Below are 23,305 nucleotides of genomic sequence, written 5' to 3' on the forward strand. Positions count from 1 at the left end.
CAAGAAGCCTGGAAACTTCGCAAGACGGAAGTTACGTAAGGTAGTCTTGCACACGACACCACGCCAAGCTTACCAACAACAGCGCTAGTATGTCGGGCTTGTCTTCAGAGGAAGACGATCACATTTCGCCAAAAAGACAAAAACTAACCAAATCTGAGGACACTCTAGCTGTATGTCATTGTGAATTGCTCTCCGTTTCATTTGTTGGAAGATTTACATGTATGTTATGTGGATTTTGACATCAGCGTGATTCAAACAAAGCCAAACTTAACCTTGTTTACATCATGTTATGTCCAGTTTTCGTAAACATGCTTTTTCTGTTATATATTTCAAGCCTGACCATATGTTTATTAAATTTCCTGTGTATTAAGTGCTGGAAGGATGTATATATTAGAATTGTGGATGGATTGAGTGAATCCTATTTATTGTCCTTGATGTTATTTCAGAAGTTAAGCCACATCGACTGGAAAAAGTTGAAGCAAAAAAGTAAGTTTAATAGTTTATTCTGCAACATTCTGTAAGGTAGATCAGAAGCTAGAGACCACATGATCTCCTTAGTAACAAACGGCGTGGATGGAGAAAACGGCCCTCCCAATTTTATTGCATAGGAAACTAGCTATTTTTGAATCGCTGTCAGCGATCTTGTATGCGTTGAATTTGTATAATTTTCAGCTTTCCAGATAGTCTGAGTATTTCTGCAGAGCTTGTGTGCTGTTATTTTGTACAATTATGTCTTCCTGGTTGCTAGCAATGTGGCAAACAGTAATCTTTCCCCAGTGCTTCAACATTGGGCGACCATTTTGTTTCCGACATGATAGGGTGGTCACATGACCTCCATCTTCCAACCCGTCCTAGGGAATCAACAGTCAACACACCTGACTTGACAAGAAGGGTATTGTAGTAAATACTGGTGTAGATTTAAAGAAGAAGGAAAATATGTGACAATATGAGATTTCCCTGATGTTAGGTTTGGCTAGTAAGTGTGCGACTTCATCTCTGGTAATTGGGATATTACATATAAATCCCAGCGCACACGGACAACATTTATTGTTGAAAATGGGATCATCCAGACAATAAAAATCCTCGAAATTTACTTGTGTGCAGGTAACGCAACAAGAATTCCTTACCCTAGGAAACTTAATCCAAAGATTAAGCTTGTATAATATGTAATATCCAGAAACAGATGACCTGGGCACCAGATTTTGCTTGTGCCAGCAATCTGGGATTTGCGAGATCAGTGTTGTCTCAATAAACCAATCAGCGTCTATGGAATGCCATGTTTGTGCGGTCACACGATCTTGAACATATTACGTGACTGCCCTTTGCTGCTGGAATCTTCAAAAATGGGCACCAAATGTTGCTTGTGTGTGGTTCACAACAATTGTTGTCTGGGCCTCTGTGGCCAAGGTGGTTAGCGCTCTACCTTGGTGCAAAGACCCAGAAAAGGCTCGCAAATATGGTCGCTGTGAGTTCCAGCTTATGGTGGCTCCCTGTCTGGACATACATGGAAAGGTCTACCGCCAACAACCTGCGGATGGTTGTCGTTTTTCCCTGGGTTGCTTTCATATAAATGTAATATTCTTGAGTATGGCGTAAAACATCAGTCAAATAAATAAATGTTATTTATGTGTGCTAGGCTTGATGTAGCACACAGCACCAGTCACACAGACTTCCACACGGACAATTTCACTAAAATAGTTCAAACCCTACCTCACATTTGGTATGCGTTGATTCCCTGAGTCATCCAAAGTGTAGTTATGTCACAGCCAGAATAGGTAAACCATCTTTTAACAGTAATCTAGCCATGTAAACTTTTGAATCGAGCAAGGCGAACCAGCATCTGCCATGTTTGGAATTCGAGCAATTCACAAGGTGTCTGTTTAATCATGTGCGATTACTAATGATAAAATCCAGTGTTCAGACTCAGTATATGCTTGTCTGTACTCTTGGCTGAGCTGAGCAGGTGTGTTGAGCTATGTCTGAACATTAACTGTTTATTATATTTGTCTAGGTGTGACCAAATTTAGGATAGATATTGTGCATCTATAACAACTTGCTGACCACTTTGGTGACCTAGCTGGTTAGGAGACCCCAGGATCAAGCCTGGGTCGGATCATATCGAAGACTTTGAAAATGGTATTTGCCTCACTTAATTAGTGCTCGGCACTGAGAGGCTAGAGCAAGGAAACAGGATTGATTGGCTGGGTGTCAGTATTGTGTGACTGGGTGGGGTTTCATGTCTGGTGCCATCGGCATGACACTTAAGTGGCAGCAGCACTTTGGCAGCACAGACTCACCCTGCCACAAGAAGACACAATATATGTACACATGCTTAAATGACTCTTCGTTGTCATATGACAGAAAAATCGTTAAGTACAACACGTTGGTAATTGGTTTCCCATGAGCTCAGTCCAGTTTCCTCCCACCATAATGCTAGCCACTGTGGTACAACTGAAATATTATTGAATACCGCGTAAAAATACCAATTAAATAAATAAACAAATCTCTCTTTTTGTGGCCATTTCCAAGCCTACCCACATATCATGTATATTAATTACTGGTTTTTTGCAGAGAGAGAAGAGAAGCGAAAATGGAAAGAGCAAAAGTTGCTGAGGAAGTTGGAGAGAGCAAAGCAACAGGAAGTTGAAGAATCTTCCAAGAAAGAGCAAGAAGAGGAGAAGGAAAGGTTGAAAAAAGTTTTTGGTGAGTCAGATGTTGTTGTACGTGTATAATGAGCGAGTCAGTTGTGAAAAAGTAACTGTGATAAATTTAACTTCATAAATTATGAAGAACTCAACTGAAAATTGCATGTTATGAAGTGGGGGAAAAAACACCCCCTCACCAGGTACCAGTAGTTTATTAAGGATATGCCAACTTGTGCTCTCAACCATTTTGTGGACAAAATCACATTTTTATAACCATGCTCTGTACTCAGTAATTTTAGTTATACAGTAACGAGGTCAAAGGATGCAGAAATATATAAGCTTGATAACGTTCATATATTCTTGTATCCTGTTTGCTGAGTAACTGTGTTAGGAATATATCCCTCAGAAAACCCATCATTTCAACTCAGGAGGCCGGTCTTTCGGCTAATCATCGGTACAAGCCAAACAGAGGCATATGGCATTAGAAGCAGGATTCAGAAATATGCATGCCATCATGGTGACAGTTGCTGTGAAATGAAACTGGACTATTTTGTCTGTAGTGGGATAAATGTACTGTCACCAGAAATTTGTGTGGGAGTGTATTTTTAGAGGAAATGAGGAGGTCTTAAAATGTTACTGTTTTCAGTAGTACATCATAATCATTCTACCTTCCGAACAAATGTCAAAAAAAAACATTCTAAGGTCAATAGAAATGTCAGAATTGGACAGAATGGGTAGCTTAGTCATGGGCAAAATGGGTAGCCTAGTCATGGGCAAAATGGGTAGCTAAGTCATGTGCAAAATGGGTAGCTTAGTGATGGGCAAAATGGGTAGCTAAGTTATGGGCAAAATGGGTAGCTTAGTGATGGGCAAAATGGATAGTTTAGTCATGAGCAAAACGGGTAGCTAAGATCATGGGCAAAATGGGTACCTTAGTAATGGGTAGCTTAATCATGGAGAATATTTTAGGTCAGATACTGTAATTATGTGTACTTTCTGCAGGTGGAAGTTACAGACTTACCTGAATCTAGATTGCTGGTACCTCTGGTGCCCAGTTGCAATATAGTATGTTGTAAAATTATTAAAGGGCCTCTTCTTGCCCTGCCATCATGAGTGTTGTGAATGTGTGTATGCATGAGGGACTCAAGGAAGGGTCTTTTGTAAAACCTGTCCAATACCCTCTACCCAAAATCCTGATTGTTGTCAACTAAATTGAAAAATTCTCAAAAAAAATATTGAATTATATAATTGTTCACGTTGATTTCAGGTAGAAGTTACAGTCTGTCCATAGCCTTACCTGGCTCTATCCTCGATAATGCACAGTCACCGGAACTCAGAACTTACCTGGCTGGACAGGTAATCTCATTCACTTTAGTCAGTAAAGAGCTTTTGAAATCTTCTGATGCGTCATGGAGGTATGAATGTAGGGGGACACAACCTGGGAACTCACATCGCACAGTGGACAATTCCAACACAACACGCTGTTTCAGTGTACATCTTTACAACAACAACAGTGACATTCCTAGGCAAAATGACGTCGCCCCAAAGTTATGGCAGAATGTCATCATTTTTTAGTAATGTTAGACACCTATACCCACCCAAGAACATTATCCGAATTCCTAAATCTTTTCGCATGTGAAAGATCAATTTTCAATGCAATTAATACATGTTTTTAATTTGATTTTGGAGACAAAACTACATTGGTTGGAATGACCAATTGCATGGCCTCACAAAAAGTATAATTTTATCAGTCTCTACAGAAAAATGCCCTCAGAAGTTGCTTGAATAAACACCTTGCAACCATGCGAAAAGGTTGAAGCATTACAGTAGTTTTCTTCATGTACATTGTTACCATCCCTGTGATAAAACTACCAGATTGACCCTGCCATGATGTAAAACAATGAGGTCATGTCACATGGGGACATCGATCAATTCATCACCTCTCTAAACACGTAGTTTAAATTGGGGGCTGTACATTCCGTGAGGATTAGTCTGTTTTGGTAGTCCATACAGCCTGGCATTGCACACTTTCATTCTAGAACTTTTATGTGGTACGTGGGAAGGTCTGACAGCAACCTGTGGATGGTCGTGAATTTTCCCGGGCTCTGTCCAGGTTCCTCCCACCATAATGCTAGCCGCCATTGTATAAGTGAAATATTAATGTAAAACAACACTTGTAAATTATGTATGACCTGTGAGGTATTACTAAAAATTAGGGGGATGTAAGCAGTTTTACATGTAGCGGTTACAGTGGTTTTTTTTTTTTTCATTTTTTTTTCCCATTTGTTTATGTATTAATTTATTTGTAGATAGCAAGGGCTGCTGCTGTTTTCAACGTGGACGAAATTATTATTTTTGATGAGACGGGCAGCATAAACAGGTAGGTTTTGATGGCCCTGAAAAGTGTTTACCTGGTAATGTTGAACTATATTTCTGTATCTATCTATGATATACCGGTAAGTGAAAACCGGTATTCATCATTAGTCCAAGTAGGTCAGTTGAACATTTTCTTCAATATAAATATAGTTTTACCACTAAAGAGGAATCCTCTAATTATAATTTTAGTGTATAGTTCTCTGGTTGTAATGAACATACTGTCATTTTAATAGTTAAAGTCAGTAGTTTAATAGTGTACTGTTCCAGTTGTGACCATTAGACAAATTTTTTGTACTAGAAAACCTTCAATTTAAAACATTGCTTGTTTTTTGGTGTATCAGTGTCTATAGCTCTTTGGTTGTGGTGTAAAGTTCTTTATTTGAAGTCTGTAGTTCTCTAGCTGGATTCTGTAGTCCTTTACTTGACGTGTATAGCCCTGTAATAGAAGTCTGTAGTTCTGTAGCTGAAGTGTATTGTTCTGTAATAAAAGTCTAGTTCTCTAGCTGAAGTGTAAAATTCTGTAATAGAAGTCTGTAGTTCTGTAGCTGAAGCCTTTAGTTCTGCAGTTGAAATCTATAGTTCTGCAGTTAAAATCTGTAGTTTTGCAGGTTGAAGTCTATAGTTCCTTTGTTGAAATCTGTTGTTTCTTTAGTTTAAATCTTTAATTTCCCAGGTTGAAGTCTGTAGTTCTGTAGTTGAAATCTTTAGTTTTGTAGTTGAAGTTTATAGTTCTGCACTTAAAGTCTGTTGATCTGCAGTTGATATCTGTACATGTAGCTCTGCAGTTGAAGCCTACAGTTCTGTAGTTAGAGTCTATAATTCTGCGATTGATGTCTGTACATGTAGTTCTGCAGTTGAAATCTAAGGTTCAGCATTTGAAGCATATAGTTCTGCAGGTGAAATCTATGGTTTTGAAGTTAACGTCTATAGTTCTTCAATTGATGTCTATGAGTTCTGTAGTTCTGCAGTTGAAGTCTGTATATGTAGTTCTGCAGCTGAAGTCTAAATTTCTGCAGCTGAAGTCTATAGTTTTGTAGTTCATGTCTATAGTTGGCTGTACATGGGAAGGTCTGCCAGAAACCTGCGGGTTGTTGTGGGTTTCCCCAGTTTCTTCCCACAATAATGCTGTCCGCTGTCATATAAGTGAAATATTCTTGAGTGCAGCGTAAAACACCAATGAAATAAATAAATATAGTTCAGTTGAATTTGTGCCGTGTCAGTTCAAGTTGAAGTCTGTACTTGTAGTTCTGCAGTTGAAGTCTGTAGTTCTGCAGTTGAAGGATCTCAGAGAAGTTAGGCATAGGTATTGTATACAGTCTTTGTAATAGCAAGTGCACATGTTTATGAAGAATAACATCATTCATACCAGCTCTTCTTTGCAAACAATACGATTTGAAATTGATGAGAAATTAGATAGTCATACCATATGTTAAAATTTACCCAGGAGCACTGAGGGAGAATTTCACGGGGTGGGCAAAAAGGGCAATGCCAATGTACAGATTGCCAGGATTTTACAGTACTTGGAATGCCCACAGTATCTGAGAAAGTGTCTCTTCCCACAACACAAAGACTTACAGTATGCAGGTGAGTTTGATGGAAACATTGAGTATGTGCAGGTGAGTTGGATGGAAACAATAAGAATGTGCAGGTGAGATGGATGGAAACATAAAGAATGTGCAGGTGAGTTGGATGGAAACATAAAGAATGTGCAGGTGAGTTGGGTGGAAACAATAAGAATGTGCAGGTGAGCTGGATGGAAACATAAAGAATGTGCAGGTGAGTTGGATGGAAACATAAAGAATGTGCAGGTGAGTTGGATGGAAACAATAAGAATGTGAAGGTGAGCTGGATGGAATCATAAAGAATGTGCAGGTGAGTTGGATGGAAACATAAAGAATGTGCAGGTGAGCTGGATGGAAACATAAAGAATGTGCAGGTGAGTTGGATGGAAGCAATAAGAATGTGCAGGTGAGTTGGATGGAAACATAAAGAATGTGCAGGTGAGCTGGATGGAAACAATAAGAATGTGCAGGTGAGTTTAATGGAAACATTAAGAATGTGCAGGTGACCTGGATGGAAACATAAAGAATGTGCAGGTGAGCTGGATGAAAACAATAATAATGTGCAGGTGAGTTGGATGGATACAATAAGAATGTGCAGGTGAGTTGGATGGAAACAATAAGAATGTGCAGGTGAGTTGGATGGAAACAATAAGAATGTGCAGGTGAGTTGGATGGAAACAATAAGAATGTGCAGGTGAGTTGGATGGAAACATAATGAATGTGCAGGTGAGTTGGATGGAAACAATAAGAATGTGCAGGTGAGTTGGATGGAAACAATAAGAATGTGCAGGTGAGTTGAATAGAAACAATAATAATGTGCAGGTGAGTTTGATGGAGACATAAAGAATGTGTAGGTGAGTTGGATGGAAACATAATTAATGTGCAGGTGAGTTGGATGGAAACATTAAGAATGTGCAGGTGAGTTGGATGGAAACAATAAGAATGTGCAGGTGAGTTGGATGGAAACATAAAGAATGTCCAGGTGAGTTTGAGGGAAATAATAAGAATGTGCAGGTGAGTTTGATGGAAACATTAAGAATGTGCAGGTGAGTTTGAGGGAAACATTAAGTATGTGCAGATGAGTTTGAGGGAAACATTAAGTATATGCAGGTGAGTTTGGGGGAAACATTAAGAATGTGCAGATGAGTTTGAGGGGAACATTAAGAATGTGCAGGTGAGTTTGAGGGAAACATTAAAGAAAACATGAATTAAAAGATACATGATGTTGCCTAACATTTAGAAGTGCAAAAAGCTCACCTTTCTTCTTGGGGCGTAAAAATGGCTTTTACAGTTTTTAAAATGTCTTCTTTTTTTGGGGTGTCAAAGAGACAAAATGTGAATCCTGTCCAGTTTCATTGTCGGACACTTTGTTTATACTACGTCATACTACTTCCTGTGAAGCGAGACTGTTATATACCTCCGGAAGCAGGAGAGTCAGACGATAGCTCAAGCGAGCACGTGTTGATATCGTGGTGAAATTTGTCTTGTATAGTCCGGAATAAAAGTAGTATTGCATAGTTAAAGAACAGTGTTTATTGAAGTAATTTAGCGGAGTATCACTGGTAGCAGTACAGCGTGAAATGGCAACTAATTACAAACAGCCTCCACGGTTTGACGACCAGACAGCCTTCGAGACGTGGACAAACGAAGTAGAAATATGGCGTCGGGTAACAGATTTACCAGCCGAAAAACAAGCCCTGGCACTTTCACTATCTTTATCAGGAAGGGCCCGAGAAACAGCTATGGAACTGCCTGCTGACGAATTAGCCTCAAGAGGTGGTATGGACATTTTGTTGACATAATTAAAAACTGTATTTCAGAAAGAGATTAAAGACGCATCATACGAAGCCTACTCCAAATTTGACACTTACCGAAAATCTACCGATCAGTCAATGACAGAATACATAATTGGATTTGAACAATGTTACAATAAAGCCAGAAAGTTTGAAATGACTTTGCCAGATGCAGTTCTCGCCTTCAAGCTGTTAGACAGTGCAAACCTGTCTCACCAAGAACGACAACTTGCGCTTAGAGCTGCTACAGACTTAACATTTGATGCAATGAAAGGGTCCTTAAAACGAATTTTTGGTAATGGCTCAAATTCAGACACCCGTTTTGAAGGAATTCAAGTTAAAACTGAGAGTGCTTTTCACACACAGAGAACCCCCAAGCAAAATAAACAAGCATTTAACTCCACTCAAGACATAAGGACCCAAGAACCATTAAAAGGAACTAACCCCTTGAACAGATTTGGAAAGCGTTCTCGGTGTGCAATCTGTCAAAGTACTTACCACTGGGCCAAAGACTGCCCTCATAGAATACAGGGAAATGTTAATATAACGGAGATTCAACCAGAAGACACAGAAAGTTGTAACAATACACTTTTTGCTAAAGAGACCGGACAGGAATGTGAGGTTGAAGTTTTTATGGCTGAAGCAAGCTCAGCTGCTGTAATTGATACCGCATGTACAAGAACAGTGTGTGGTGCTACATGGCTTGAGGATTATATATCAAAACTTGAAAATCAGCAGAAAATTATACAAACTGAAAACAGTGTGAAAAAGTTTAAGTTTGGGGATGGAAATGTAGTGCAGTCAACAAAATGTGTAACTATTCCAGCAAAGATTGCTCGGACATGCTGTAGTATAAAAACTGAAGTTGTAGATGCTAATATTCCTCTTCTTTTGAGCAAGGCTTCTCTGAAAAAAGCTGGAGCAAAAATGACAAAGCTATAATGTTTAATGAACCTGTCACACTTAACTTCACTTCAAGTGGGCATTATTGTATTGATATTCTAGACCAAAAATGTGTGGAAGATGATGAGTTGAACAGTCTGGATGAAGTGTTGTCTGTTTTGGATATCTCAAAAATGTGTAAACAAGAACAACAAAAAACATTAGCCAAAATACACAAGCAATTTGGCCACGCATCAACTCATCGGATGTCCTGTTTATTAAAAGGTGCTGGACAGAATGTTAATGTTTTTTCGGGAAACTTACAGGAATTGGTAGAAAACTGTGACATTTGTAAAAAACACAAAAAACCCAGGCCCAAACCAGCTGTTAGCCTGCCTCTGGCCACCTCATTTAATGAAACAGTAGCCATGGATCTTCATGAATTACAACCAGGTGTTTGGTACTTGCACATCATTGATCTCTTTACAAGATTTAGTGCAGGATGTATTGTTAAAACAAAACAAGCTTCAGAAATCACAGCAAGATTTATTCAACACTGGATAGGCATACATGGGGCTCCTGAAAAAGTTTTCACAGATAATGGTGGGGAATTCAACAATTCTGAATTCAGAGACATGGCAGAAAATTTCAACATTCAGGTTCTCACTACAGCAGCATACTCTCCATGGAGTAATGGCGTAGTTGAACGACATAACCAAACGCTTACAAGCACATTATTGAAAATTAGAGCGGATAACAACATTGACTGGGAAACAGGACTTAGCTGGGCCTTGATGGCGAAAAACCCCATGCATAATGAACAAGGTTTTAGTCCACATCAGCTAGTTTTCGGTAAAAGCCCCAATCTGCCGTCTGTTGTAAGTGACATGCCTCCAGCATTGGAGGGTACTTCAATGAGCTCTGTTGTGGGAAAACATATCACTGCGCTGCACGTAAAGCGTATGCTGAATCGGAATGTTCTGAAAAAATTCGTCGAGCACTGCGGAAAAAGGCGCCCTCATCCACAGAGAAATTTTACACTGGGGATATGGTTTACTACAAGCGCATAGACAGCCCTGAATGGAAAGGACCAGGGGTTGTGATTGGTCAGGACGGTGCTGTGACATTTGTGCGACATGGAGGTACATGTATTCGTGTTCATCACTCAAGACTACAAAAAATTACACGTCAAGCAGAGATTGAAGAGGATCTTGAATTAAAGGGGTTTCAGTCTGAACAAGGTTCTGTCAGTGTGGACAAAAATTCGAAAAATATTTTGGAAGATAACTATGAAACCTCTGATGATGATTATGGTCCAGAAGCAGGCAGTGACAAATATGCTTTGCGTCAACAACAGACTCTGCTCAGCAATATTAAGATTGGCCAGGAGGTAAAATTCATGCAGAATGGAATTTCTCATACAGCACAAATCCTTAGTAGGGCAGGGAAGGTCACTGGTAAATATGTGCACTGGTACAACGTTCAATTCTCTGAGCCAGGCGACAAAGCCGGTAAACAAGGATCTGTGAATTTGAGCAAAGTGGATATTCTTGAAGTTCGAAATGTTGAAAGTTTAAGTGGTTCTTCTCATGATAATGTGTTTAACATTGAGGATGTTTCTTTTGATAAAGCTAAGCTGGAGGAGCTGCAAAGTTGGAAAAGAAATGAAGTGTATGTGGAAGTGAAAGATGAGGGACAGCGTTGTGTGTCGACAAAGTGGATATGTACTCTGAAAGAAAAAGCGGAAGGGATACAGCCGAAAGCACGCCTTGTGGCAAGAGGTTTTGAGGAACTTGACAAAGACCTGCCAAAAGATTCACCAACGTGTTCTTCAGAGTCGCTGCGCTTGATAATAGCAATGTTTGCTCAAAATAAGTGGCAGCCGTTTTCCATGGATATCAAGACAGCATTCTTACAAGGGTCTCCTCTTTCTAGAGAAGTGTATGTACAACCGCCATTGGAAGCAAATGCCAGTGGAACTGTTTGGAAGCTAAAAAAATGTGTGTATGGCCTGGCTGATGCCTCTTTGTACTGGTATACACGTGTGAAGCAGGTTATGAAGGAGTGCGGTGGTCAGATGTCCACTGTCGACCCAGCTGTGTTTTTTTGGCCAGACAATATTGGTGGTGTGAAAGGTGTATTGGCCTGCCATGTGGATGACTTTATTCTAGGAGGCAACTCGGATTTCATGCAAACGGTAGTGCCTGCTATACGGTCAGAATTGTGTGTGGGCAGGGAACAAAGCTCTTCATTTCGATACCTGGGGATGGAGCTCTTACAGTTCCGTCCTGGGGAACTCTACCTGCACCAGGAAGAGTATGCCAAAACCATACATCCAATGATTCTTACTTGGGCCAGAAGACAACAAATTGATTCACCTTTGTCAGAAGAAGAAACCAACATCTACCGTTCCAAAGTGGGCCAAATACTCTGGTTAGCTCGCCAAAGCAGGCCAGATTTGATGTTTGACTCGTCAACATTGACTGCAGGGGTAAAAAATGCAACAGTGCAAAATGTTGTTGAACTTAACAAAGTCATCAGGAAAATGCAAGCTGAACGTGTTGTTCTAAAATTTCAGCATTTAGGCAATACAGAGCTACAACAGCTTGTGGTATTCAGCGATTCCTCCTTAGGAAACCTTTCAGATGGAGCAACTCAAGGTGGTCACCTCATTGTGCTAATGGGGGCTGAAGGAAAATTTTCACCAATTCATTGGCAGTCAAAACGGATAAGGCGTGTTGTAAGGAGCACCTTGGCTGCTGAAACGCTTGCTCTGACAGAAGGCATTGACAATTGTTTATTTTTGGCTAATCTCTATGCCGAGATTACTGGAGGAAAAATTGGAGCTCAGTCGATACCCATTGTTTGTGTAACAGATTGTCATTCGTTGCTTGATGCAATTCGTTCAATGAAACATGTTGCAGAGAAACGGTTGCGCTTGGAAGTGAGTTATGTTCGGGAACTGGTGGCTGAAAAGCGTATCTCCAAGATTTTGTGGTCTACTACAAAGCAGCAGCTTGCAAATTGCCTTACTAAGAGAGGTGCTTCTGGAAATGTTTTGTTACAGGCAATCAGCAGCGGAGTCTGGAATTTATAAGCTGTCCAAAGAACAATATCTGTTATCTTATTACTAATTTTGTTTGGCTAAATTAGAAAAAAAAAACAAACAGTTTGTTCAAAATTATCTTTATTTTATAACTGAAAGAGGGGAAATTGTGAATCCTGTCCAGTTTCATTGTCGGACACTTTGTTTATACTACGTCATACTACTTCCTGTGAAGCGAGACTGTTATATACCTCCGGAAGCAGGAGAGTCAGACGATAGCTCAAGCGAGCACGTGTTGATATCGTGGTGAAATTTGTCTTGTATAGTCCGGAATAAAAGTAGTATTGCATAGTTAAAGAACAGTGTTTACTGAAGTAATTTAGCGGAGTATCAAAAATTCTTAAAGACTAAATGTACGACTAACTTTTCACACTCTTTCATCTGACATTCACATAACTTTAACGTTAATTTCTCCACCTTTAAGCTGTTGTGTTGTTTACCTTTGCAGGTGTATTGAATCCTTTAGACACGCCTCACCACATGAAAGCGAGTGACACCTGTGAGTACAGGGAAGGGGTTGTGCTGGACAAGCCTTGCAAACCTGGTAAAGGCTCCTATGTAAATGTGGGTTTGTTGAAGGTAAGACCGTGGTGATGGGTCTTGTTTATATGCTGAATACAGCATTAGAGAACAGTCAGATAAGTATTTGTATGCGAATGTGTGTGACAACACGTAGATTTATACAAACTAATGGTAGATATAGATCTTTCCTCAGGGCAAAATGTGTTAAAGGAGAATATCAGTCATATGTATTTGCGTGCGCAGCTGTAAAAGGGACATGGCAGTTTTCCTTTTTTTTTGAACTGTGCGTTTTTTGTTTTTTTTTTCCACCTTTGCTGTCTTTTCCTTTTTTCAAGCAGGCCCCCAAAAAAGAAAACCTCACAGAAAACGATATCGGGTGGAAGTTTTTCTTTTTTAAGCAAAAAAAAAAAGCGAAAATTCCGAAAAGAAGATCTGAGGCCCAGAGATAATAAGCCAATCGGATTACAGTTTGATTCTTGCATTCATCAAAATTGCAATACCTGTGCCCCGAGATAATCATCCATTGATAGTGTCACATGCATGAGTGTTTCAACAAAAGCATGAAGCAAAACGTAATCCGATTGGTTTATTATCTCGAGGCCCAAGATCTTTTTCAAGGATTTTTTTATCTTTTTTTTTTCATTTACTTGAAACAAGAAAAGCTGTCAGCCCATCTTTTTCTGGGAGCTGAGCTTTTCTCTTTTTTCCGTCTGCTTAAAAAAAGAAAAACTCTGACCGCAAAAGTGGAAAGATTCAGATTTAATACGTGTGGGTATAAACAGCAAAATGGCATTCGGATAAAATTCATTTGGCATGCATTGCATCCTCATTTTGTGCATACTTATGCATAATTATGTCATACTTCCATTATGCGTATACTAAGAGGTGGTTCCAAATACCAACCAAACAGAAATTATTCTCAAATATCCTTTTGGCCTTACAGAAAAATCTATGGTCATGGTTAACTTTTTACAGCTCTCCATATGAAGTTTGCATTAATTGTTACGTTTTCTCCTTCATGTCAAGTCTGCAGAAGGTCCTGAGTTCAAGTCCAGGTCATGCTGGCTTCCTCTCTGGCCGTGTGTGGTATGGTCGTGGGTTTCTGCAGGGCTCTGTCTAGTTTCCTCCCACCCTAATGTTGGCAGCCGTCGTATATGTGAAATATTCTTGAGTACTGTGTAAAACAACAAACAAGTTAAGAAAGAAATCGTCCTTGTTACAACTGGTCTGAATAACAGCCTTGACTAGAGTTGTCATCTTGATGGTGCTTTGTAATAAAGAGATTCATCTAATTTACCGGGTAGAAATAGTTGATATAAAAGTGCAAATTCAGTCAGGTTTGAAAATCCAGGTCTTCCCTGATGCTATGCATACATGTGGGGGTCATCGCACGTTTGACTGTATTGTTATTAACATGTGTTTTTGCTGGCTAACATCTTAAACCACTGGCTCACTACGATTATCAGTGTCTTGACCAGTGTGGTTGTGTGTTTGAGTCCAGCTTCTGCTGTTTCAGCTGTGGCTTGATTTTTTTTTTTTTTTTTTGATTGGTGTTTTACGCTATACTCAAGAATATTTCACTTATACAACAGCGGCCAGCATTATGGTGGGTGGAAACCCACGACCATCCGCAGGTTCCTGGAAGACCTTCCCACGTACGGCGCTGTGGCTTGAAGTGGTAAAGTGTGTCATGCACATGACAAAGGTTGGTGGTTTACTTCGGCAGTCTGGTTTCCTCCACCCATAAACTTGACCACCGTCATACATGTAACAATCTCGAGTGCATTGTTACACATTGATGAAATTAATAAATAAATATGTTGAGGTGACTTGTGTCAGAAGTGGGAGAGTTGTTGTTGTTGTTGTTTCAGGAGGTACAGTTAGACAAACAGTTACAGCCTGGATTACGTGTTACAGTTAAGCTGAATAGCTCTAGTCCTAGTAAGTTACAAGGAGTAAGTTAAGTTTGTGTAGATCGTTACATTTAACTTGTACATGTAACACCCATTTTTGTCTTTAAATTGTGTAGTGATGGCATTTGTTGTGAGAGCAATTCCTCAACTTTTTCACATACAGAAGAGCAACTTTCAATGCTATTTATACACCTTTTTCATTGATTTTGAAGATTGGATTGGCCAATTTCAGGGCTTTACAACAAAACATAATTTTATCTGTCTAATCTGCCCTCAGAATATGCTTAAATAAACACCTTGCAAACATGCAAAAAGGTTGAAGAATTACAGTAAATAATAAATGGGGATAACCAAAATATTTTTTTGTCTTTCAAATGCTTTTGGGTTTCTCCTTTTACTCCTATACGCTACACACCACTGTACTTAATGTCTCTCAGATATATGAAAGGCAGAAAGAAGTCGACTGTGATCATTGTGCAATAGATGTATATATTTACTGGTATGTACCATATTTAATTTGTTGCAGATAAAAAATTGCTGAAAGGGCAGGCAGTACCCCCTTCTGAACCCTCCATGTATGCGGGGCTCTATTGGGGGTACTCTGTGCGTCTGGCTCGCAGTCTGGGGGCAGTGTTTACAGAATGTCCATACAAAGATGGCTATGATTTGACAATAGGGACATCTGATAAAGGTGAAAATGTGGACGAATTTGTCATGTCAGACTTCAGGTAAGTCAAAGAAAGATAAAATGTTAAAATAAAGCTGAATTAAAGGACAAAGGGAGCAGTTTGTGGCTGAGGAGTTAAGGTGCTTGTACCTGGCCCTGGGCGGATACGTTCCCTTGTTGTCACTGTTATATGTGGCGATGCTCATGTGTCTGTTCTCACAGTCTAATGTTTGTTAAGGACCATTTATCTTCCACCAGATATGCATAATTGTACGTCACGTGTGAAATAGTTTCTCACCGCCTTGCCAAAGGTCGGTGGTGTATCTCTTGGCACTCGAGTTTCCTCCACGCATGAAAATGACAGCTATAGTATATATCTTCATGTAGATAAAAATTTCTTTAGTATGGGCAACAGTTATTTATTCACTCATTCAATGAATGAAGTTATTTATTTATTTATTTGTTTGGAGTTTTACACCATGCTCAAAATATTTTACTTATGCAACAGCGGCCAGCATTATGTCGGGGGGAAATGGGCAGAGCTTGTGAGACGCCCATGACCATCCACAGGTTGCTGCCAGACCTTCCCATGTGGGATGGGAGATGAAGCTAGAATAAATAAATACATAAAACCATGGGAAAACCCAAGACTGTCTGTCATGTACAAAGGGGAAGGAAGCCGGACTAAATAGATAAATAAATAACCTACTGTAGATCTATGCCGCTATGAACCTAAAATGTCTTGACAATTCTCATTTCAGCCATGGCTTGGTCGTCTTTGGCGGGCTGAAGGGGTTAGAGGCTAGCTTAGAAGCAGATGAGGCTCTCGATGTGGAGGACCCAAGTTTATTGTTTCATCATTACCTGAACACCTGTCCTAAACAGGGGAGTGGGACAATACGAACTGAGGTGAGCATCGGGTGGATTTTAGTCATACATCAGTCATACCTACTATCTTCGCCTGAGAAAAAGTACACTCTTAGACACAAAGAAAGGTCATGAAAGTGTTATTTTTGGTGCTGAAATATTGATATTGTTCCAGTTGGATATTATCCAACCCACAACACAACCCTGAAAACTGATTGGAAATTTCTGTCAAAATCCGGCACCTTAAACCTTGCTTTAAAGTTCCATGGACAGAATTGAGAATTGGTTGTGGCTTCATTGGTAAATAGTTCTCTTTTGTTTATCTTTCAGGAAGCCATTTTAATAACAATGTCTGCTTTGAGACCAAAACTACCACAGCCACAGAAGAGCTCCCCAAGCTGATGAATCATACACCAGATGCCATGAGCTGGACATCTTTTCTGTTACATATATCTGACATTACAACTGTATCTAGAGAAATATTGTAATTGGTATGAATAAATTTTAATGAAATTCTCAGAAAGAATTCATAAATTTGTGAACCCTTGTGGCTTTCACTTTCTCTAGTAAGAACTACTTACCCTAAATGACCTAAAATTTCACCCACAAAGGCACATTTTTAGAGGCAAATAAATGTCACAAAAAATATTATTCGTAGTGCTGAAACTTAAAATTTTCCAGCAGAATATCATTAGATTCTGCAAGCAAACTTCAAAACACCTTTCTAAAATCAATAGAACTTGCAGAAAATGGGCAAGTGAGTCATGGATGAAATTTGTGGTCATTCAGGGTTTGAGAAATCCACTGCTTAATGACAACAAGACCCTGGGAATAATGAGAACAGGAGGGGCCGCTACTACAAGCAATTTGGGTAGTATCACGTATTTCAACCCGATGGCCGGAGCGGGACTTGGTGTAGTGCTTATCAAAGGTGCTTGCCTTTTAACCGCTTGGACACATGGTGTGGCTTCAAATGCTGCCGTCCGCTTCGGGACCGGTAGATCCAGGATCAATCCTTGATCGAGTCACACCTAAGACTTTAAAAGTGAAAGTTGTAACTTCCTCGCTTGGCGTTCAGCATGAAGGGGATAGTGCAACGACTGGTTGACCCATATCAGTATAATGGCTCGGGCGGGGCGGCGTACTTGCCTTCGGTAAGTCGTCTCAGTGAAGCAGCACTAAACAAAAGAGCGGTGGAAATCCGTCCTGCAACAAGGAGGCACATTACACGTGCATGCACCCTAAGGATTCCTTCGTCGTCATATGACTGAAAAATTGGTGTTACAAGTTAAATGTAACGATCTACACAAACTTAACTTAATCCTTGTAACTTACCAGGACTAGAGCTATTCAGCTTAATTGTAACACGTAATCCAGGCTGTAACTGTTTGTCTAACTGTACCTCCTGAAACAACAACAACAACAACTCTCCCACTTCTGACACCAGTCACCTCAACATATTTATTTATTAATTTCATCAATGTGTAACAATGCACTCGAGATTGTTACATGTATGACGGTGGTCAAGTTTATGGGTGGAGGAAAATTGTTGAGTACGACGTTAAATCCCAAGCACTCACTCACTCACTCAAATGCTGCCTTGGACAGGAAATTAGATCCTTGCTTGAGGGACTTGGGTCGATGACATATGTTTGGCCATTGGCACAGTCTAATGCTTGTTGAAGACCACTTGTCATCCACCGATATGTACCGTAGTAGAGCATCATAAGAAACAAAAGTGAAATTAGACAATCATGGACGGCCTTCTATTAAGTTTTTCGATAATAGATCTCCTATTAATATATACTGTATTTGTACTTAGTAGTGTTTGCAAGAAGTAGTCATTGCAAATACGTTTCATAAAATACATCTGCAAAAATTAAGATCTGTTCAGCCTGCAATTTCGCATGTGCCATTTTAAAAGGAGGACATTTTATGAGGATCGTTTTGGTGGCCTGATGGTTAGCGCATCCACCTGAGAATCATGAGACTTGGAATCAAACCTGAGTGTTGTCAAACCAAAGGTTTTAGAAATGGTACCTGTTCCTACCTAGCTTGGTGCTCAGTTCTGAAAGGGTAGAGGAAGAAAGAACTGGTCGCTCTGGTGTAAGTGTAATGTCATGTCTGGTGTCTTCAGCATGATACTTCCGTGACGGCAGCACATTGGCGGCATGGACTCGCATGTTTCAGAAGCCGACATTTGAGTGCTGAGTTTTATATACTCAACAAAAATATAAATGCTTGAAGCTGTGCTCACACTGAATGTTTTGTATAAAGTATTCCATGGAACAGCTGAACACATGATGGAAACTTGTACTCCCCCCTAGTATATTATTAATATACTAGGGGGAATATAGACTGCACCTTAACATAAAACTTAATACTACTGAAATATCTGCCAAAAAAGTCAGATTTCCCCTTTTTAATAGGACAGTCATTTCTGCTTGAAAAAATGCTAAGAAGCGCATGAAGTGTATTGGCTTCTGTGAAACATGTTTTGCATGTATATCGTATTTAGCGTACAGGATGCAAACGTTAATTTTAAGGGTACGGTATTCCAAGACTGTTAATGCAACCAAATAAATGTTATACATGGATATCATAATGTAGCAGTTCAAACTGCATAAACTGAACTTTGTTATTTACACATTAAATCGTCATTAACGAGGAAATCATCAGGTATATTCTGAACACCACATTGTGTGCAATACTTTTCGAAAAGGAGCTTGTAGAAAATTTTTGTTTTCATTGTATAGCCATATAAACTCTCTTATATCTTCTCTTTTTGGGATATCAAACACTTTTGGCCTATGTATTTCCTGATAATTTCACTTTTTTATGGCCAAGTAGAGTATGTAGAAAAGTTATCTCCCCCTTGACAATTCCAAACCGAAAGTAAATGCGCTACATTGTGATTGGCCAAAACTTGTGGCTTCTTTCATTTAGCTTTGTATAGCGACGCATGCGTGGTGATTGTTAGTGCGGACAGTGGCGGTTTCAGTAGCAGGGGTAAGTGATTAGATAGTTGCGGAATGTAACTCTCGGTATATTGTGTTTGTCGATGCAGAGAGTGGCACTGCGTAACTAAGAAAGTATTAGCTACGTTGTCGACTGGTCGCGTTAGGAATTCAAGATCTTGATACATACAAGCCAGATGAAAAGGTCACAATTGTGTGTTGACGAGAACCTGAAGATGAGATAGAAAATTTCATTGAAAGTAAGACTCGATAGATGATGATTGTTGTGTATATTGTGCGTAAAATTGTAACAGTTGTCGTACTGTTTTGATTGTGAGAGTGTTTCTTTCTTCTTGCCATTCCCTCCCCCCCCCCCCCCAAAACTTGCTGTGAGGTGATGTCGCTACCTTTCATATCCGATATTCCACAGCCGAGTCTATATATAGAATTGCGTCACCACCACTACACATAGCCGACTTCTTCTTAGAAGCCATGTAAATGTGGGACTAGCCCAAGTGTGTATAGTAGGTTACTCGAGCGCACTGATTTTCCTTACTATTTAAGTCGTAAATTTGTTAAATTCAACCTCAAAAATACATATGCCTAAACTTTCACGTGGTTTGATGCCATACCACCACATGCAGTTTGCTCTTTTCTCTACAACATATCAAAAAATCAACCCAGCATGACCACCGTTTTTTTTTAGCTTTGCTGGAAGTGAAGTCATAGCATTTTTTTACCTTGATAACCTCAAGAGTTGGGTGGGGTTGGGGTGAAGTAACATGGGAAAAAAAAAGGTCTATTCAAAAGAGACAAAATTCTGATATATTTTAATTAGGTTCAAATGAACGGTGCTGAAATTTACCTTGCGTCAACAACCTAAAATTTCTGTGTGGCAGTATTACCCATGCAATCAGTGCTCCTTCACTCCTCAGTTCGGAGGCAAATGTAGGACCCAGTCGCTTGAATTGGGCATGTGTAACCTTTGTGTACCTCGCAAAACTGAAAGATTTTGCTGTTTTTCGGTTTTCATGTGGCTACGTTGTTCTGGATTACGCCGATTGTTAACAAGCTCCACTGACATGAATGCTTTTAAAAAAGTAGAAGGGGGCCTCCGTGGCTCAGTTGGTTAGCGCGTTAGTGCAGCTTAATGACCCAAGAGCCTCTCACCAATGCGGTTGCTGTGAGTTCAAGTCCAGCTCATGCTGGCTTCCTCTCCGGCCATATGTGGGAAGGTCTGTCAACAACCTGCAGATGGTCGTGGGTTTCCTCCAGGTGCTGCCAGGTTTCCACCCACCATAATGCTGGCTGCCCTCGTATAAGTGAAATATTCTTGAGTACGGCGTAAAACACCAGTCAAATAAATAATAAATAAATAAAAAAAGTAGGAGGACTTAATTAAAACATTTGCAGCCACAAGGTACGTATTCAAGTTTTTACTTAGACTTGATTGAAGGTTAGTTCAGTTGTTGTATGTTGTACGCTGTGCTATGCCATGTCTGCGTATTTATTCCCATCTCGCCCATAAAATATCACATTTTCATTACTCTAACACAACATTAGATGACTACTACAGGGTTTATTGCACTGAAAACAATATTTGGAATAACAGCTAGTGTAACCACTTCTTTAATTCAAATAATACTGTGCCATTGAAGGAAACTTAATGAACAATACTGTGTCATTAAAGGAAACTTAATGAACAATACTGTGTCATTAAAGGAAACTTAATGAACAATACTGTCATTAAAGGAAACTTTATAAACATTTTTCAAAAAAATTTTATCTTTTGAAAAATGATTTTTGTTTTAGTAAGTTCATACATGCACACGCATTCATGAATGTAATGTTTCTACTCTGTAGTGAGTTTTTGCTCTTAAAACAGAAAGTTTACAGTTCAAATCCAGCTCACATGCTTTTTTCATGATACCTGAGGAAAACACATTTGAGGTTTTTCATAAGTACATGTACGTGTTGAACTAGGGAGAAGTAAAAATTGATTTTTCATTTGAAATGTGACATATTATGGAGCATAGTGTGACATAATATGGCATTGTTTATCATCACATGACATGTATACTAATGTAGTAAATTAGTCACAAACAGGCCAAGGGCACTCACAGGCTCAGTGAGCTAAAGTGTTGGTCTTACCACATCATAGTTTACTCTGGTCACCAATATCAGAGGTCACATGCTTTTACTGTCTTTATTCTTTTTCTTTTTTTTTATCGTATATTTTAGAATTTTGCTCATTAAATGTTATCGTTTATTTATTTTAGAATTATACCACTATAATTACTTTGTGCCGAATGTATGTTAATTGAGGCAGGGTTAGAGATACATGTAATGTTTATACTTCCGACCTTTTGGAGTGTTGTCTGAGCTAAACCTTTGCTGTGGTGAGACATATTGTATTTGAGGTTGTTGTAAAAATCTTCTTTCTTGGGGGTAACTGAACCCGATGAGTAAAAATAAATAAATTGTTCTTCTTTATTAATTCTTATTAATTTTAAATTCATTAAAAATTAATACTTGGATGGTTTCACAAAGTGGAGTGCATAATGCTATTATCTAGTGTTTGAGTTAATTGAAGCAGTTACATACCAAAGTAGACCTATGTGTGCTAGCGAGCTACATGGTGGGAAATAGAAAGTTCTCCAACATAACCGAATTACATGTGGCTTACATGTTATGTACATGTAAAGATGCATTTCAGTCGGCCTCACTCAGATCTAGTCTATACTTGAAAAGGAGAATTAGAAATATAGCTGTACAAGTACATGTATGTGTAAGTAAATGTTTTCTATAAACATGAATGGACTAAATTTATATGTTTCAGCTGTAGCTAACTGATGTATAAAGTTATCTGTTTATTTCTTATTTATTCTTATTTCTTATTTATTTAATAGCTGAGTTCTTCACTAAATGCTTGGATTATTACAGTTGAAATCCTCATGGGAAGTGTCATGTATGACATCATCAGCTTATTCATCCTCACAGTAAAACCTCACCATAATGATCAAGTAATAACAATGATCAAGGCCTCCATCAATTGTGTGATACAGAAGCAGTTATAATGTGAGGCAGGTGTGGGATAAGAAACCAAGTATAGTCTGAGGGTTGTGATAAAACAATTATAGCCTGATGAGTGTGATAAGAAAACAGTTAGTCTGAGAGTGTGATAATAAAACTATTATAGTCTGAGGGTGTTTGAACAAACAATTATAGTCTGAGGGTTGTGATAAAACACTTATAGTCTGAGAGTGTGATAATAAAACAATTATAGTCTGAGGTGTTTGAGGAAACAATTATAGTCTAAGGGTTGTGATAAAACAATTATAGTCTGATGAGTGTGATAAGAAAACAGTTAGTCTGAGAGTGTGATAAAAAAACAATTATAGTCTGAGGGTGTTTGAAGAAACAATTATAGTCTAAGGGTTGTGATAAAACAATTTTAGTCTGATGAGTGTGATAGGAAAACAGTTAGTCTGAGAGTGTGATAAGAAAACAATTATAGTCTGAGGTGTTTGAAGAAACAGTTATAGTCTGAGGGTTGTGATAAAACAATTATAGTCTGATGAGTGTGATAAGAAAACAGTCTGAGAGTGTGATAAGAAAACATTTAGTCTGAGAGTGTGATAAGAAAACTGTTATAGTCTGAGGGTGTTTGAAGAAACAATTATAGCCTGATGAGTGTGTTAAAAAAACAGTTAGTCTGAGAGTGTGATAAGAAAACAATTATAGTCTGAGGTGTTTGAAGAAACATTTATAGTCTGAGGGTTGTAATAAAACAATTATAGTCTGATGAGTGATAAGAAAACAGTCTGAGAGGGTGATAAGAAAACATTTAGTCTGAGAATGTGATAAGAAAACTATTATAGTCTGAGGGTGTTTTGAAGAAAAAATTATAGCCTGATGAGTGTGATAAGAGAACAGTTAGTCTGAGAGTGTGAAAAGAAAACAATTATAGTCTGAGATGTTTGACGAAACAATTATAGCCTAAGGGTTGTGATAA

The 23,305-nt window shown here is 39.0% G+C and overlaps 1 protein-coding gene across 1 annotated transcript; it reads left to right on the plus strand.

The window, feature by feature from the left end:
- The first annotated feature begins 67 nt into the window (after positions 1 to 67).
- On the plus strand, positions 68 to 16,836 carry LOC135480512 (putative methyltransferase C9orf114). The gene is made up of 11 exons (XM_064760359.1): positions 68 to 170; positions 447 to 486; positions 2,572 to 2,703; positions 3,913 to 4,001; positions 4,955 to 5,025; positions 6,466 to 6,605; positions 12,813 to 12,943; positions 14,758 to 14,827; positions 15,326 to 15,527; positions 16,228 to 16,375; positions 16,664 to 16,836. Exons 1-11 carry the CDS (start codon positions 90 to 92, stop codon positions 16,733 to 16,735), a joined length of 1,176 nt encoding a protein of 391 aa, XP_064616429.1. The 5' UTR covers positions 68 to 89; the 3' UTR covers positions 16,736 to 16,836.
- Positions 16,837 to 23,305: the final 6,469 nt, after the last annotated feature.

This window comes from Liolophura sinensis, chromosome 13 (genome assembly GCF_032854445.1).
Source record: "Liolophura sinensis isolate JHLJ2023 chromosome 13, CUHK_Ljap_v2, whole genome shotgun sequence".
NCBI classification, from domain to species: Eukaryota; Metazoa; Mollusca; class Polyplacophora; order Chitonida; family Chitonidae; genus Liolophura; species Liolophura sinensis.